Raw genomic sequence first — 16252 nt, forward strand, 5'->3', positions numbered from 1 at the left:
CTGTTACTCTCTAGGAAACTCTGGATCTCAGCCTAATCTCCAGCTCTGCCTGGACCTTGATAGGGAAGGAGGGAGGGACAATAGAAGAGAAGAGGAAAGGGGTGTGACGTCTTTCTTAGGAAAGAAAAAAGGCATGGTGATGAGCTAGAAAGTGATGAAAGCAAGGATCAACTATCATTCACCCTGAATTCACCCATTCACCCTAACAGTCCAACCTCCTTATTTTGTAGGTGAGAAAACAGACCTAGAAAAATCACGTGGTTTGCTCAAAATCACATGGTTACTACATGCAGTAGTGCTTTATGTAAGATCAACTTGCCTCTCAACTTGGTTGGAAAATTAAAAAACCAAACCTGTCCCAAAACTTCAAGCAACACATTTTTAAATAACCAATGAACCAAAGAAGAAATCACAAAGAAAATTAGAAAATACTTAGAGACAAATGAAAATGAAAACACAACATACCAAAACTTATGGGACACCACAAAAGCGGTGCTAAGGAGGAATTTTAGAGCTATAAACACTTACATAAAACAAGAAAGATCTTAGATCAACAGCCTAACTTTAGGACTTAAGGAACTAGAAAAAGAACAAACTAAACCTAAAGCTACCAGAAAGAAGGAAGGAAATAATAAAGATTAGAGCACAGATTAACAAAGTAGAGAACAGAAAAACAGTAGAGAAAATCAATGAACCCAAAAGTTAGTTCTCTGAAAAGATCAACAAAATTGACAAACCTTTAGCTACATCAACTAAGAAAAAAGAAGATTCAAAAGACTAAAATAAGAAATGAAAGTGGGGATATTACTACTGATTCTACAGAAAAAAAAAGGATTATAAGTGAATACCAGGAACTGTACACTAACACACTGGATAACCTAGATAAAATGGACAAATTCCTAGAAACACTAAGCCTACCAAGACTAAATCATGAAAAAACAGAAAATCTGAGTTGACTTATAACTAGTAAAGGGACTGAATCAATAATAAAACAAAAATTTCCCAACAAAGAAAAGCCCTGAACCCATGGCTTCACTGGTGAGTTCTACTAAACATTTAAAGAATTAATACCAATCCTCAAAATTTTCACAAAAAACTGAAAAGGAGGGAACACTTCTTATCTCATTCAGGAGGCCAGCATTACCCTGATATAAAACCAGACAAAGACACTACAAGAAAACTACATCCCTTATGAATACTGATCCAAAAATCCTCACAAAATACTAGCAAACTGAATTCAGCAGCATATTGAAAGGGTAGTTCATCAGGACCAAGTGAGATCTATTCCTGGAATGCAAGGATGGTTCAAAATACAAAAATTAATCAACGTAATACACCACATTAACAGAATGAAAGGGGAAAAAAATCACATGATCATCTCAACTGATGCAGAAAAATTTTTGAAAAAATTCAGCACCCTTTCATGATTAAAAAAACACTAAAAAACTAGAATAAAAGGAAACTATTTCAACATAATGAAAATCATAGATGAAAACCCACAGCAAACATCACACTCAGTGGTGAAAGACTTAAAGCTTTTCCTCTAAGATCAGAAATAAGGCAAGAATGCCTGCTTTCACCACTTGTAGTCACCACAGTACTGGAAGTTCTAATCAGAGCAATTAGGCAAGAAAAAGAAATAAAAGGCATCCAAACTGGAAAGGAAGAAGCAAAATTATTACTATTTGCAGATGATATGATCTTATATATAGAAAACCCTAAAGATTTCACACACAAAAAAATCCTGTCAGAACTAACAAGTGAATTCAGCTAAGTAGTACATAAAGTCAATACACAAAAATCAGATGCATTTCTATATGCTAAAAATGAACAATCTGAAAAGGAAATTATGAAAATCCCATTTATAATAGCATCAAAAAGAATAAAATACTTAAGAGTTAACCAAGGAGATCAAAGACTTGTACAATACAAAGTACAAAACATTGCTGAAAAAAATGAAAGAAGACATAAATAAATGGAAACACATTAGATGTTCATGGATTAGAAGACTTAATATTGTTAAAATGTCAATACTACCCAAATCAATACACAGATTCAATGAAATCTCTATCAAAATCCCAAGGATGTTTTTTTGTTACAGAAATAGTAAAACCCATCCCAAAATTCCTTATGGAATCTAAAGGAACAAACAGCCAAAAACAACAGCCAAAACAATCTTGAAAAAGAACAAAGCTGGAGGATTCACAATTCCTAATTTCAAAGCTTATAAGAAAGCTACAATAAAAAGAACAACATAGTACTGGCATAAAGATGGACATAGAAATCAATGGAATAGAACAGAAAGCCCAGAAATAAACTCTCATACCTACGGTCAAATGATTTTTGACAACAGTGTCAAGACCATTCAATAGAGAAAGGACAGTATTTTCAATAAGCAATGCTAGGAAAACTGGATATCTTCATACAAAAGAATGAAGTTGGACCCTTTTGTAATACTATATACAAAAAATTAATTAAAGACCTAAATGCAAGACCTAAAACAATAAAACTCTTAGGAGAAAATACAGGGCAACACTTCACAACATTGGATTTGGCAGTGATTTCACTGTATTTGGCAATGATTTCTTGGACATGACACCAAAGGCACAGGCAACAAAATAAAAATAGACAAATTGGACTTCATGAAAATTAAAAATTGTGCATCAAAAGACACTACCAACAGAGTAAAAATGCAACCCACAGAACGAGAGAAAATATTTGCAAATTATGTATCTGATAAGGGATTAATAACCAGGATATATAGAGAATTCCTAAAACTCAACAACAACAAAATAATCGATTAAAAATGGGCTTGAATATGGGACTTGCCTGGTGGTACAGTGGTTAAGAGTACGCCTGCCAATGCAGAGGACACAGGTTTGATCCCTGGTCTGGGAAGATCCCACATGCTGCAGAGCAACTAAACTTGTGTGCCACGACTACTGAGCCTGCCCTCTAGAGCCCATGCACCACAACTACTGAAGCCTGCACACTCTAGGGCCCATGTGCCGCAACTACTGAGCCCACGTGCTGCAACTACTGAAGCCCTCACACCTAGAGCCTGTGCTCTGCAACAAGAGAAGCCACCACAATGAGAAGCCTGTGCACTGCAATGAAGAGTAGCCCCCGCTTTCTGCTACTAGAGAAAGCCCATGAACAGCAATGAAGACCCAGACACAGCCAAAAAAGAGAATAAAATATCTAGGAATAAACCTACCTAAGGAGGCAAAGGAACTATACTCAAAAAACTATTAGATACTGATTGAAAGAAATTAAGATGACACAAAGACGGAGAGATATACCATGTTCTTGGATTGGAGGAATCAATATTGTCAAAATGACTATACTACCCAAAGCAATCTACAGATTCAATGCAATCCCTATCAAATTACCAACAGCATTTTTTCACAGAATTAGAATAAAAACTGTTACAATTTGTATGGAAACACAAAAGACCATGAATAGTCAAAGCAATCTTGAGAAAGAAAAATGGAGCTGGAGGAATCAGGCTCCCTGACTTCAGACTATACTACAAAGCCACAGTCATCAAACCGGTATGGTACTGGCACAAAAACAAATACAGATCAATGGAACAGGAAAGAAAATCCAGAGATAAACCCACGCACCTATGGTCATCTAATCTAGGACAAAGGAGGCAAGAATATACAATGGAGAAAAGACAGTCTCTTCAATAAATGGACAGCTACATGTAAAAGAATGAAATTAGAACACATCCTAACACCATACACAAAAATAAACTCAAAATGGATTAAAGACCTAAATGTAAGGCCAGATACTATAAAACTCTTAGAAGAAAACATAGACAGAACACTCTTTGACAGAAATCGCAGCAAGATCTTTTTGATCCACCTCCTAGAGTAATGAAAATAAAAACAAAAATAAACAAATGGGACCTAATTAAACTTAGAAGCTTTTGCACAGCAAAGGAAACTATAAACAAAATGAAGACAACCCTCAGAATGGGAGAAAATATTTGCAAATAAAGCAACTGCCAAGGGATTAATCTCCAAAATATACAAACAGTTTATGCAGCTCAATATCAAAAAAAGCAAACAACCCAATCAAAAAATGGATGGGACATCTAAACAGACATTTCTCCAAAAAAAATATACAGATGGTTAAAAAGCACATGAAAAGGTGCTCAACATCACTAACTATTAGAGAAATACAAATCAAAACTATAATGAGGTATCACTTCATGCTGGCCAGAATGGCCATCATCAAAAAATCTACAAACAGTAAATGCTGGAGAGGGTGTAGAGAAAAGGGAACCCTCTTACACTGTTAGTGGGAATGTAAACTGGTACAGCCACTATGGAGAACAGTATGGAAATTCCTTAAAAAACTAAAAATAGAGCTACCATATGATCCAGCAATCCCACTCCTGGGCATATATCCAGAGAAAACCATAATTCGAAAATATACGCACACCCAATGTTCACTGCAGCTCTATTTACAATAGCCAGGACATGGAAGCAACCTAAATGTCCATTAACAGAGGAATGGATAAAGAAGATGTGGTACATATATACAATGGAATATTACTCAGCCATAAAAAGGACAAAATAATGCTATTTGCAGCAACATGGATGGACCTAGAGACTGTCATACTGAGTGAAGTAAGTCAGAAAGAGAAAGACAAATATCATATGTGAACGGATAAAGCCGATGTGGCACATATATACAATGGAATATTACTCAGCCATAAAAAGGACAAAATAATGCTATTTGCAGCAACATGGATGGACCTAGAGACTGTCATACTGAGTGAAGTAAGTCAGAAAGAGAAAGACAAATATCATATGACATCATTTACAAGTGGAATCTAAAAAAAGATTACAAATGAACTTATCTACAAAACAGAAATAGAGTTACAGATATAGAAAATAAACTTATGGTTACTGGGGGGTAAGGGGAGAGGGATAAAGTGGGAGATTGGGATTGACATATACACACCACTATATATAAAATAGATAACTAATAAGGACCTACTGTATAGCATGGGGAACTCTACTAAAACTCTGTAATGGCCTATATGGGAAAAGAATCTACAAAAGAGTGGATATATGTATATGTATAACAGATTCATTTTGTTGTACACTTAAAACTAACACAACATTGTAAATCAACTATACCCCAGTAAAATATTTTTTAAAAATGGACTTGAATAGATATTTCTCCAAAGAAGATACACAAATGGCAAATAAGCATATGAAAAGACACTCAACATCACTAATAATTAGGGAAATGCAAATCAAAACCACAGTGAGATATCACCTCACACCCATCAGGACGGCTACACTCAAAAACAAAAAACAAAAACCACACACCGAAAAACCAGAAAATAGCGTTGGTGAGTATGTAGAGAAATGGGAATCCTCGAGCACTGTTGGTGGGAATGTAAAAATGACACAGGCACTGTGGAAAACAGTATGGTGATTCCTCAAAAAATTAAAAATAGAACTACTATAAGATCTAGCAATTCCACTTCTGGGTATAAACCCCAAAGAACTGAAAGCAGGGTCTCAAAGAGATATTTGTATGACCATGCTCAGAGCAGCATTATTCAGAACAGCTAACACCAGGAAGCAACCCAAGAGTTCATCAACTGATGAATGGAAAAGCAAAATGTGGTATGTACCTACAATGGAATATTATTCAGCCTATAAGGAAGGAAATTCTGACATAGGCTACAACATGGATGAACCCTGAGGACATTATGCTAAGTGAAATAAGCCAGTTGCAAAAAGACAAATACTGTATGATTTCACTTATATGAGGTACTTAGAGTAGTCAAAATTATAGAGACAAGGGACTTCCCTGGCAGTCCAGTGGTTAAGACTTCATCTTCCAATGCAGGGGGCGCAGGTTTGATCTCTGGTTGGGGAGCTGAGATCCCATATGCCTCTCGGCCAAATAACCAAGACATAACACAGAAGCAATATTGTAAAAAATTCGATAAAGACTTTAAAAATGGTCCACATCAAAAAGAAATCTTAAATTAAGAAAAAAAATTATAGGGACTTCCCTGGTGGCGCAGTGGTTAAGAATCCGCCTGCCATTGCAGGGGACACGGGTTCGAGCCCTGGTCCGGGAAGATCCCACATGCCGCAGAGCAACTACGCCCATGCACTACAACTACTGAGCCTGTGCTCTAAAGCTGGTGAGCCACAACTACTGAAGCCTGTGCGCCACAACTACTGAAGCCCGCACACCTAGGGCCCATGCTCCATAACGAGAAAGCCACCACAATGAGAAGCCCGAGCACCGCAACGAGGAGTAGCCCCCGCTCGCCGCAACTAGAGAAAGCCTGCGTGCAGCAACAAAGACCCAACACAGGCAAAGTAAATAAATAAATTAATTAAATTAAATTAATGGTCAGAATGGTAACTTTAAAAAAAAAATTACAGAGACAGAAAGTAGAATGGTGGTTGCCAGGGGCTGGGGCAAGGCAGGGAATGGGAAGTTATTGTTTCATGGGCATAGAGTTTCAGTTTTACAAGATGAAAAGAGTTATGGAGATGGATGGTGATGATGTTTGTACAAGATTATGAACGTATTTAATACCACTGAACTGTATGCTTAAAAATGGTTAAGAGGGTAAATTTTATGTTATGTGTAGTTTATCATAATTTTTAAAAATTGGGGAAAAACCCAACAGTCAAGAACATGAAAGACAGGAAAAGTTCAAAGAACTGTGCCAAATGAAAATTCTGAAAATGAGACATGACAATGACATGTAACATGACTTCCTAGACAGGATCCTAGACCAAAGAGGAGAAAAGGACACTGTGGGACAGCAGGTGAAACCTGCATGCCATCTGTGAAGTGGAGGTTAATGCTGCATCATTGCTGATTTCCTGGCTTAGGGGGTTGTGTGCTGGTTATGTAGGCGAGTGTCCCTGTTTTGGAGACATGCACACTGGAGTATTCTGTGGTAATGAAACAACGTATCTGCAACTCACTCTCCAGATGTTCAGAAAAAGACTAGAGAGGTAATGAAGCAAACACAGTAATACATTAACAACTGGGGAGTCAGGGTGAAGGGCATAGAGGAGCTCATCATACACACCTGGAGGCATCTTGATGAATGGCCCAAGGACCTGTACTTTGGCCTGGTGCATGGCCCACTCTTTCTCCACAAGGGCCCGTGCGCGGGCCTGAATGATATGTCTCTCCAACATTTCAACTTCATCCAGCCGCTGCTTATAGAGCTCCCGAATCTGGCAGGTGGGTGATCAGATGCACAGAAATATGGTGAGATCACACAGCTTTATTAAATCCCACCCCAGCATCAGGGTTTCCCATGAAGCACAGAACAGTCACAGAACTGCAGAGACCATCTGGTCTAACCAGACAGATCTGAACTCTGAAACCCACAGAAGGAAATGGCTTAAAGCTTTCATAGTAAAATCAATTACAGAACCAAGTCTGAAACCCCGTCTCCTGACTACTGGCTTCACAGTAAAGAGAGCTGCCATCTAACCTCTGAAATACCAAATATGAGTTAACACACCACCTGTGGCAGACAAAGGGTTGTGTCACCCAGACCCTCTTCAAGGAAGGACTTGCTACCTGGCTGCAGGGAGCATAGTGAGCTGAGAGCCTCCAGCTGTCAGCCCCTTCAGAGTTGATCTCAGCTGCTTGAAAGCACACAGCTGAGACTCCTTGAAGGGAGCTGTGGGCAGTATGGCCTGCTTAGCAGTCAGCCTCAGCAGAGAGGACTCAAGTCAGCTGCTTTCCTCCTTATACAGATAAGGAAGCAGAGTTGCTGTTAGAGTCTGGGAATGCTTCCTAAAATCTGGGCATGAATGCCTCAATTAAGATTGTGGTTTGTGACACAAGGGCAGGCACCCCAAAGCGGACATGACTTTATCATCTCCGGGGAACAACTATTCAGCTTTCTGCCCTCGTCGTTTCATTTATATATGTAATATATAACGTGTGGATGCGTGTAGGGAAATAAAGATAGGTGCTAGAGATACATGCCGTTATGTGTGTAGAATGTATCGCCTAAGCGCGTGTGTAGAGTGTCCTCCCACTAGAATGTCGGATATACGGCGGCATGGACTTGGTCTGCTCTTTTCCAGCTGCATCCCCAGTGCCTGGCACCCAACAGGGGCTGACTCTTGTCCAGTGGCTGAGTCGCGCCCTGGGTCGCCCGCACCGCCGCAGACGCGGTGACGCCGCCGCGCCTCGGGTGAGCACGCGGAGAAGCGCGCGGGACGCCGGGGCCGTGTTACCTGCTGCAGTTGGTCCACGAACTCCTCGTGCCGAGCATCCTCGCTGCCGCGGGCCTTGATCAAACTCGCACTCACCTCCTCGCCAATCACCTCGGCGGTATACAAGTTGCGAAAGACGCCGGTGAGCAAGTAAGAGATGTCTTGGGTGCGCAGCGAGGTGGGGCGCAGGCGCAGCAGGTGCGGCTCGAGGAGCGGCCGGAGCGTGAGCGGCGAGACGCGGCGGGGCCGAGCACCGAAGCCGTGGTAGAAAGACTCGGAGTAGGCGAGGGAGGACTGGCTGGGGCTGCGGATCCGGGTCGGACGCGGGGTTGGCGTCCACGTCTCCCCAGCGAAGGCGCAGGACCCAGACTCTGCGGACTGCCGCTCTCCCCTTCCAGTCTCCATGGCAACTGAGACGCCGCTAACTCCCGGCCGCACTTCCACTTCCGGCCCGCCTCTTCCGCTTTGCGTCTGTTAAAGGGTGCGGTCGAGTCGTTCTCCTCGTAGACGTTCGCACGGCAGTGTTTCCTTTATTGAGAGGACCTTAGTGTGCGGACCGATAGAGAAAGAGTTAATTGGCAGAGCCAGGCCCGTCTCATTGCAAAAGCTTCTTCCTATTTACTTTCATCTGCCCATTCTCTAAGTTGTTCAGCATTTATTAATTCGTTCATTTAATATTTATTGTATAAAGATTCTGTTTCAGGTCTGTGCTAGGAGCTGGAGATACCAAAGGAAGATGCAGCTTCCGCCCTCGCGGAGCTCACAACCGTGTGTGTGTCTGTGTGTCTGTGTGTGTGTGTGTGTGTGTGTGTGACCAGAGTGTTGAGCAAGGCGAGAACAGGAAAACAATTGCAGTTTAGTGGACCACGGTCAAGGTGGAGAAACTTTTGTCATGGAACCACAAAGGACAGGAACTTAACCAGTCTACAGAGAAAGCGAGTACAGTGGGGTTTTGGCAGAAGTGAAGACCAAGCAGAGATTTAGAAGAATGAATAGACTCACCGTCATTAGCCATCAAGGAAGTGGAAATTAAAACTACAGTGCAATACCACTACACACTTAGTAGAATGTCAAGAAGTTGAATGAACGAACAAACAGGGGAACGAACCACGTGAGTGCGGGTGAGGATGTAGAGCAACTTCTCATGTATCGCAACAGGAATACAAACCAGTATAGCAGCTTTGAAAAACAGTTTGGCAGTTTCTTAAAAAGTAACATACATCAGTCCCACAACTAGGTGTCATTCCAAGTGAAATGAGAACGTTTGTGCCTACAAAGCCCTATATGAGCAGCTTTATTCATAATCTCCAAAAACTGGAAAAAACCCAAATGTCCTTTCTACTGATAAAAAGATAAATAAATTGTGGTACATCTATATACAGCATACTCTCAGCAATAAAGATGAAACAGACTAGTGATACACACGACAGCATAGATGAATGTCAAATGCATTATGCTGGATAAAAGAAACCATTCTCAAAGGGCTACATACACATAATGAATGATTCCATTTAGAGGATATCCGTTTATAGAAAATGCAAACCAGAAAACAGATCAGTGGTTATCAGGAGCTGGTGATGGGAGCTAGTGTTGGCTCCAAAGGAGCATGAGGGAATTTCTTGGGGTGATGGAACTGTTCTACGTCTTGATTGTGGCGGTGGTCACAAAACTGTATGGATTTGTCAAAACTCACAGAACTGTACACCATAAAGGGTGAATTTTGCTGTATATAAATTATACTTCCATTTTTTAAATGAAAAAAAAGAATGAGTAGGAGTAAGCCAGGGGAGAAAGAAAAAGGGCACTCCATGCAGAGGGACCCCATTTTGCTAAAGCTGGGAAAGAGCACTGCAAATGGGAGGAAATGAAAGAAGTTCAGGGGTAGAACTCAGGGAGAGGAGGAAACTGCTAGGCAAGGGCCAGATCAAAAATGGGTTTTGGGGCTTCCCTGGTGGCGCAGTGGTTGAGAGTCCGCCTGCCGATGCAGGGGACACGGGTTCGTGCCCCGGTCCGGGAAGATCCCACATGCCGCGGAGCGGCTGGGCCTGTGAGCCATGGCTGCTGAGCCTGCGCGCTCCGCGGCATGTCCTCGCAACGGGAGAGGCCACAACAGTGAGAGGCCCGCGTACCACACACACACAAAAAAATGGGTTTGTAGGCAACATTAAGGAATTTAAACTTTATTCTGAGGACAGTAGGAGGGTCATCAAGTGTCTGAAGCTGGGTGTGTGGTGGTCAGCTGTATGTTCTACTGAGATCACTCTTGTTGCTGTGAGACAGCAGACTGGGGGGAGGCAAGAGGCATCAGGGAGCTCAACTGGGAAACTCCCGCAGGGGTTAGGAAAGAGGTAAAGGGCGCTGGGATTCAAGTGAGAGGAACTGATTGGAGACAGAGGTAAAAGGTAGAATTGACAAGACTCGCTGATGGATAATGGGAGTGAGAGAGAAAAGGGGCCAAGAATGACTGCCACATATCCTGTGTGTGGGATCAGGTGGGTGATGAGATCATCCACTGAGATGGGGAGAGGCCTGCACTTGTCCAAGGCAGCAGCTTGACATCACAGTGACTGCCATCCTTGCCAGAGCGTGGCTTCTGCTCACAGGTGGTACAACCACCCTCTTTTTACTGCTGGGGTGAGTCTGTGTGCCCTACAGCCTGAAACCCACTTCCTGAGATGAGGCCCAGGATGCTTGCCTGCAGACCTGGGCCACTTCCGCTTCTCGTGGTTGGGCCTGGCTCCCTCATCTCTACTTTTGGGTATCTCTTCCATCCTCAGGGCTGGGAAGCCAGGGCCCCTGTTCTGGATTGGGTACTTGAGAGGATCCTGCTCTGACTCTCCTCAAGCTACACCCTCTCCAGAGTGAGGAGGCCACAAGGTCAATGTGACATGCCCCGTGCCTGCCCAGACATTGTGAGCCCATTGACAGGACCTGTGCAGGCCACTTCTTTAAGGGCTTCCTCGCATTGCTGACCGGCATGTGCACTAATGGGTAGCATGGGTGGGGGTGGAGGCGGAGGGAGCTTGGGCAAGTAGGCTGGTTTGTCCAATTGCTCACGTGCATGTGAGCCCACCCACCCCACCACCACCACGGGGCAGGACGGAGCTAGTAGAACAGTCTGGGGCTTCCCTGGTGGCGCAGTGGTTGAGAGTCCGCCTGCCGACGCAGGGGACACGGGTTCGTGCCCTGGTCCGGGAAGATCCCACATGCCGCGGAGCGGCTGGGCCCGTGAGCCATGGCCGCTGAGCCTGTGCATCCGGAGCCTGTGCTCCGCAACGGGAGAGGCCACAACAGTGAGAGGCCCGCGTACCGCAAAACAAAACAAAACCAAAGAACAGTCTGGGGGCCTCCATTGCTCTAGAGTTAGGACAGGGCCTGCCCAAACCAGGTGGTCTTGTGCAGGCTCCCTGGCCCCCTTCCCTACCCTAGGGAACGACAGGACAATGGATTCTCACCCAGCACCTTTGGCCTCTCCATCCTGCCTCCAAACAGCCTCAGAGAAGGACACAGAGGATCTGGCCCAGCCTGGGAGAGGCCTCCCCTTTTTCTGTGACCCTCCCACCTTCTGGCTTCAGCTCCCCCGGCTCTGTCCAGGCCAAGGTCTTCAGCAAAGCCCCAGTTCCTCCTCTGTGCTCATCTTCCCTGACTTTTCTGCAGTATCTGCTGCTGCCCGTTCCCTCTTAATGACACACTCCCCTCCCTCGCTCCCCGCTTTCCTCTGTGCTTCCCTACCTCCACCATTGTCTCCCTCTTCTCCTGGTATCTCTCTGCCTGATAAGCTGGTTTCATCCCTGATTCCGCTGGGCCCAGCAACCACTTTCTGTTTGCTCTGTGACTAACTGAATAAATGAATGGTTCCAACTGGGCACCAGTAACAAAGGGTGCCAGTCCCCTCACCTATGAGGACTTTATCAACATAAAGGGAACTTCCTGAGCTGCCGTCTTCATTTTATAACCTGTTCTGCTGACCAGAATTTGTGTTTTGTTTATCTCTGGGTTCCCACACACATTTTTGGCCTTTTAAAGTTTTTTACTTTTAAAGTCAGAAAGAGAAAGACAAATACCATATGATATCACTTATATATGGAATCTAAAATATGACACAAATGAACTTATCTACGAAACAGAAACAGACATAGAGAACAGACCTGCGGTTGCCAAGGGCGGGGGTAGGAGAGGGATGGATTGGGAGTTAGGGGGTTAGCAGATGCAAACTATTATGTATAGAATGGATAAACAGGGACTTCCCTGGTGGCGCAGTGATTAAGACTCTGCGCTCCCAATGCAGGGGGCCCGGGTTTGATCCCTGGTCAGGGAACTGGATCCCACATGCATGCTGCAACTGAGAGTTCACATGCCACAACGAAGGAGCCCGAGAGCTGCAAATAAGGAGCCCGCCTGCTGCAACTAAGACCCAGTGCAACCAAATAAAAAAATAATAATAAATAAATATTTTTTAAAAAAGAATGGGTAAACAACAAGGTCCTAATATATAGCACAGAGAACTATATTCAATATCCTGTGATAAACCATAATGGAAAAGAATACACAAAAGAATGTATATATTCATATAACTGAATCAATTTGCTGTACAGCAGAAATTAACATAACATTGTAAATCAACTATACTTCAATAGAAATTTTTTTTTTACTTTTAAATTTCAAAAGTTATACATCATTATGGTAAAAAATTCAAATAATACATAAAAAATAAAAAGTATCCTCCTCTCAATCTCTTTCCTTGGATTATTTCTATATCCTTCTAGCTACTGTTTCTGCCTGTACAAATACAAATATCTACAAAGTTTTTTTAATTTTTAAAAAGCGCCAGTGGTATTATAGTATGCATTATATATATTATCCTACAATTTGCTTTTTTTCACAGCAACTCAAAGAGGACTGATTTTGTTTTGTTTTGTTTTGTTTTTGTTTTTGTTTAACAGATGCAGGAGAACCCACTGTAATAGAAATACCATAGGTTATTTAACCAGGTCCCTGCTAGTGAACTTCAACTTGTACAATGTTTCTGTACAAAATACATAGATGATATAGAATTAAAATTGCTTGGCCAAAGCATATGTACATTTTAATATTTGAGATATTACCTCCCAGAACGATTATCCCATAGTAGACTCCCACTAGCATTGTGTGAGGGCTTAAGGACATTTTCAACATGCTTTGAACCATATCCCAAATTTTAGTCCGAGCCCACATCTCCCTTTAAAACTCCAGACTTGTATATCCATCCTGTATCACTTGACATCTCACCTTAGCTGTCTGAAGGCACCTCAAACATAATGTGTCCACAAGAGAGCTCCCGCTCTTCCTTAGCCTTCCCCATTTCTGCTTCTGGGAACCCCTGCTTCCAGTGGTCCAGGCCAAAAACCTAGAGTCACCTCTGACTCTTCTCTTTCTTTCACAGCCCCCACTGGTCAATCCTGCTGGCTCTCCCGTCAAAATGTATCCAAAATCCTCCCACTCTCATGACCTCCACTCCCACCACCAGGGTCTGACCCACCATCCACTCTCACCTGAATTATTACAAAAGCCCCTTCCTTGGACTCCCTGCTTCAGCCCTGTCCCTCCATAATACCCCCCACTTCCAGCAACCAGAGTGATTCTTTTAAAACAAGAGCAGGGAATTCCTTGGTGGTCCAGTGATTAGGAATTCTGCACTTCCACTGCAGGGGGCCCAATCGATCCCTGGTCGGGGTGGGGGGGCGGGGACTAAGATCCCACAAGCCATGCGGCACGGCCAAAAAAAATAAAAATAAAAAAATAACCAAAAAGGAATCTAAAAAATGGTACAAATGGACTTATTTACAAACCAGAAATAGAATTACAGATGTAAAAAACCAACTGATGGTTACCGGGGGGAAAGGCAGGGAGAGGGATAAGTTGGGAGATATGGATTGACATATACACATGACTATATATAAACTAGATAACTAATAAGGACCTACTGTATAGCACAGGGAACTCTACTCAATACTCTGTAATGACCTATATGGGAAAAGAATCTAAAAAAGAGTGGATAGATGTATATGTATAACTGATTCACTGTGCTGTACGCCTGAAACTGACACAACAGTGTAAATCAACTCTACTCCAATAAAAATTTTTTTAAATAAAAATAAATTAAAAATAAAAAAACAACCCATGAGTCAGATCATGTCCCTCCTTGACCTGAAGCCTTTCAAGTGCTCCCCATTTCCCCCCAGAGTGAACGTGGAAGCCCTTAGAAGGCCCAGCAGGCCTTGGGCCCCATCTCCTCTCTGGCCTCTCTCGTTCCCTCTCCTGCAGCTACAGCTCACTGACCCAAGCTCATCTAGGTTTGCTTTTCTGGAGGAGGGATTGGGCAGGGCTGGCTCTGAAGCACAGCTGGAAAGTTGGCATTCTTGGGTTGATCCTCCCCCTCTCCCCAGGCCTCTAGAGAGGGTAAGGGTGGAGGGGCGAAGGGAAGTGACTGAAGGTGGGCACCAGCCCTAGGTCTCACCTGTCTCCAGTCATCGCAGGAACCCCCTCCCCGCTCCCCCCTTCACACACTCATCGGAGACAGGATGGTCAGCTGGGGGTGGGGAGTTGCCTGAAAACCCCACCCCCCACCATTAGACAACTCGTCTCTGGGCACGTGTGGCCCCTCTGTGCCTGCTGAAAGCCCCGTGAGTCACCAGGATCTCAGGGAAGCCTGCAGAGGTAACTTACTGAGAGCTGGGTTTTAGGAGGGTCATCTAGGCATCTGGCCAGGGATGGGCCCACAGAGGGCCCTGGCTGTTTAAGGACAGAGGGAGCAGAATCCAGCAACTGCGGTTCAGTGCAAAGCCTTTGCTAGGCCCTCCCAGCCCCTCAACACACAGGCGCAGTCACACATACCACACAGGCTTACACACAGCAGAAGTAATTAAGCAGATGATCTCCCAGCCTGTGAGAGGGAGGGAGGGGCAGGCGGGAGGAGAGGAGAGTCCTGGGGAGCCGCTGACCCACAGGTCAGAGCAGCATCCTGGTTTCTCTGAGCAGGGCATGGCCCAGCCCTCTTTTCTGGCAGAACCTGGCTTCATGTGCCAACTCTGAGTCAGCCGTGCCCATCCCGCCCAGCAACCCCAGGCTCAGGAGAAGGCCTCAGCTCCTCTGCCTGAGCCAGAGGCCAGAAGAGGGCCTGCGTGAGACAGGTTTGCTGTGTGCAAAGGAAGAGCCAGGCTGTAGCCCCCACCAGGGGCATCAGATAATGCCCTGGTTTCCATCTTTGGGCTCAGAGCTGGAAGGTGATGTGAATAAACAGGAATGATGCTTACGATGAAGCCGAGTCAATTGCTGGTGTCGGAGTTTCATTGTGTCTCTGCCTGGGAAGAGAAGCAGGACTTGAGGAGGCTTAACTTGTTGAGTAGAGGGGCCTGCAGGCCCCCGGGATGTCAGAGGTCCCAGGACTAGCCCCAAGGCCAGAGGAGGCCCCCAGAGGGCAGTCCTGGAGGCAGGCGTTCCGGCCTGGGAGAGTGAGGACAGAGAAAGGACCCTTCATCCTCCCTGTCCCCAGGCTGGGGCTCTAAAGGGATGCCTTGTGTGGACTTGTTCATCCTTGAGCAGAAGGGAAGGCAAGGAGGGTTTGGACAGGCCTGCCAGGGGCAAGGGCTGCTCCTGCTGGAGGGCAGGCCAACTGGGGAGAGTGCCAGATAGAGGGCAGCCCCCCTCTGCATAGGGGAGACATACAGAGGGAGGGAGCCTCTCCAAAGTCCTGACCCAGGCTCAACTGTCAGCATGGGAAGACTTGCCCTCTAGCTGGTTACATCCCTTCATGAGGTATTCAAGGCCACCTAGGCCTGCTTGTGCTGGGAGGGGGAGGGGTTGGGGTCCAACTGGTTCTGCCAGACTCTCATGTTGGCTTTATCAGCCCAGGAGACCTGCAAGAGTCACTGGTGGGCTCAGCACCCCGCATCCTGGGAGGTCTTCTGGGGGCTCTCCCAAGGGCCCTTCCAAAAGTTGGGCAGCAGGATCCTTCCAGGATCCCCCAGGAC

General features: G+C 44.6%; 1 protein-coding gene across 20 annotated transcripts in view; it reads right to left on the reverse strand.

The window, feature by feature from the left end:
- The window catches only part of DLEC1 (DLEC1 cilia and flagella associated protein), a 101179-nt gene that overhangs the window by 84318 nt on the left and 609 nt on the right, over positions 1–16252 (reverse strand). For 17 of the 20 annotated variants that reach the window (XM_055080142.1, XM_055080147.1, XM_055080145.1 and 14 more), the window contains exons 2-4: positions 15536–15583; positions 8265–8786; positions 7094–7244 (exon numbers count right to left, since the gene is read on the reverse strand). In XM_055080142.1, the coding sequence (XP_054936117.1) occupies positions 7094–7244; positions 8265–8648 (535 nt within the window). In that variant the 5' untranslated portion in view covers positions 8649–8786; positions 15536–15583. Of the gene's footprint in view, positions 1–7093; positions 7245–8264; positions 10281–15535; positions 15584–16252 lie in introns of those variants that run through there. The other 3 variants (XM_028478876.2, XM_055080157.1, XM_055080139.1) reach the window with 1 other exon arrangement.

This window comes from Physeter macrocephalus, chromosome 18, assembly GCF_002837175.3.
Source record: "Physeter macrocephalus isolate SW-GA chromosome 18, ASM283717v5, whole genome shotgun sequence".
In the NCBI taxonomy this organism is placed as follows: domain Eukaryota; kingdom Metazoa; phylum Chordata; class Mammalia; order Artiodactyla; family Physeteridae; genus Physeter; species Physeter macrocephalus.